Source organism: Ailuropoda melanoleuca, unplaced genomic scaffold (assembly GCF_002007445.2).
Source record: "Ailuropoda melanoleuca isolate Jingjing unplaced genomic scaffold, ASM200744v2 unplaced-scaffold1424, whole genome shotgun sequence".
Classification (NCBI taxonomy): Eukaryota; Metazoa; Chordata; class Mammalia; order Carnivora; family Ursidae; genus Ailuropoda; species Ailuropoda melanoleuca.
In genome coordinates, this window is record NW_023182993.1 from 96128 (window position 1) to 98659 (window position 2532).

General features: G+C 49.3%; 1 protein-coding gene across 6 annotated transcripts in view; it reads left to right on the plus strand.

Annotated features, from left to right (window-relative positions):
• Positions 1–1217, plus strand: part of LOC117797805 — a 5247-nt gene extending 4030 nt beyond the window's left edge. For 4 of the 6 annotated variants that reach the window (XR_004622702.1, XR_004622701.1, XR_004622699.1 and 1 more), the window contains one exon: positions 831–967. Coding sequence is in view for 1 of the 6 variants with exons in the window: in XM_034650256.1 (XP_034506147.1) it covers positions 464–717; positions 831–1189 (613 nt within the window). In the remaining 5 variants the exon portion in view is untranslated. Of the gene's footprint in view, positions 1–463; positions 718–830 lie in introns of all 6 variants that reach the window. The other 2 variants (XR_004622703.1, XM_034650256.1) reach the window with 2 other exon arrangements.
• Positions 1218–2532: the final 1315 nt, after the last annotated feature.

Consider the following 2532-nt stretch of genomic DNA (forward strand, 5'->3'; position numbering starts at 1 on the left):
TTTGGGATTAGAGAAGCCTAAGAAAAGTTAGTTACCCTTTGAGTCCGGAAACATGCAAAGATTATCATATCAATTAATGTTACATATTTCTTTGCCTCATGCCATCGGTGCTGCCTACGGTTTGTTGGGGATGATGTACTTTCAGAGAGCAAGGGAAACATGCACTAAGACTTGGTCCATGGATGTGTGTGTCCACAGGGATGTGGTGAACTGCAGAAATCAGCATGGCTTTCAGGGCTTTGGGACACAGGGACTGCTGTGCCCATGACCAAGAGGGGTCACTGTGGGACTGCCCTGTGGTCCCTACTTGGCTGCTCTGTGATGAACTTTCACTGAGGGGAACTTGGCCTGGGGATTTGGGTCTGTGCTCCCTGAAGGGGACTCAGCAGCTGTGTCCTCTCAGCTCTGGCAGAGTCCCCTGAGCAGGGACCTGTGTGTGGTCTCAGCAGATGCTTCCTTCCAGGGCTCTCCCCATGGCTGAAGCCACCTCCATCCTCCTCTGTGTGTGGTGTGACCTGAGCTCCAGCACCAGGGCTCAGGGGAGGGCCTGGGCAGTCACTGGATGGAGACCATTTGCACGGACAGCCCCTCTTGGGACAGAGGGTGGAGAAGAAAAGGAGGCCTGGGGCATCCCAGCTCAGCCCACTGTGGGGACCAGGGCCTGTGTCACCGTGGCCTGTACTCCTGTCCACCTCATGCCCCTCTCCTATTGTACAGGTAGGGACAGACCTCGGAGAAACAGGCAGCTCTCAAAGGAACAGTTCCCTGAAGTCAGCATCTTGATAACTTTCTCCCTGTTTCTTCTCCCATTACCCACACTGTGTTGGCAGGTTCGCTGTCCCCGCCTGTGCTGACCCAGCCACCCTACCTCTCTGCATCTCTGGATCATCTGCCAGACTCACCTGCACATTCTGCACTGTGCGTGGTGTCAGCAGCTACCAAACATACTGGTTCCAGCAGCAGCCAGGGAGCCCTCCTGGTATCTGCTGAGGTTCTACTTGGACTCAGATCAGCACCAGGTCTCTGGGGTCCCCAGCCGCTTCTCTGGGTCCAAAGATGCCTCGGCCAATGCAGGGTCTTCTCATCTCTGGGCTGCAGACTGAGGACGAGGCTGACCATTACTGTGCTACAGCTCATGGCAGTGGGAGCAGCAACCTTACCCACAGTGTCTCAGATCAGGAGGAAGTGAGATGAAAATCCTTCCAATGCCAGGTCTTGTCTCTGTGCCTCTTTTATTGAGAAGCTTCTGTGGAGGCTTCTGTAGGAGAGAGTCCTGGTGGGAGTACCTGACCTGGAGGAGGGAGGAGTGACACACAGATTATGCTGTCAACTGAGCCAACACAGATGTCCCAAGTGCACAACCAAGTGAGGGATACTGCCCATCAGTGCATGCACCAGGGTATGGGGTAAATTAAAAACAATAATAAATATGCAGGACTACCTATATGTAGGGGGTTTGGCCATCACCCCATAATCACACTGACAATATTTCCATCACCTGCCGAGAAAACAATCCGCCAGCAGTCAGTCCAGTATCTCCCTGCACTCTGTGCTCTGTGACCACCTGTTCCCTCCTGTCTGCAGTCAGCTCCCTACTGTTCGCATTTCATTGGGAATGAACCACAGAACAGGCACAGTTGTAAGTGCTCAATTTACTGGCAGGAGCAGCGTGTGCATTCCTGTGGGGACGTCAGCAACACCATCTGAAAATATTCAGATAACGTCTTGTATGTACACGTCACCCTTGTGAGGAGGTCTTGCTGATCTATCTGTATGCTTCCTTTTTTTATTTAATAATATTTTTTTATTATATTATGTTAGTCACCATACAGTACATCCCTAGTTTTTTATGTAAAGTTCGATGACTCATTGCTTGAGTATAACACCCAGTGCTCCAAGCAATACGTGGCCTCCTTAATACCCATCACCGGCCTATTCCATTCACCCATCGCCCTCCCCTCTGATGCCCACAGTTTGTTTCCCAGAGTCTATAGTCTCTCATGGTTAATTCCCCCTTCTGTAACACCCCCTTTCTTCTTCACTTTCTTCTCCTACCAATCTTCTTACTTCTTATGTTCCTTAAATGAGTGAAACCATATGATAATTGTATTTCTCTGCTTGACTTATTTCACGTAGAATTATCTTCTCCAGTCCCGTCCATGTTTCTGCTAATGTTGTGAAATCGTTCTTTTTGATGGCTGAGTAATATTCCACTGTATATATGGACCACATCTTCTTAATTCAGTCATCTGTTGAAGGGCATCTCAGCTCCTTCCACGATTTAGCTATTGTGGACAATGCTGCTATGAACATTGGGGTGCATATGGCCCTTCTCTTTGCTACGTCTGTATTTTTGGGTGAATACCCATTAGTTCAATTGCTGGATCATAGGTTAGCTCAATTTTTAACTTTTTAAGGGACCTCCACACTGTTTTCCAAAGTGGCTGTACCAACCGGCATTCCCACCAACAATGTAGGAGGGATCCCCTTTCTCCACATCCTCTTCAACATTTGTTGCTTCCTGCCTTGTCC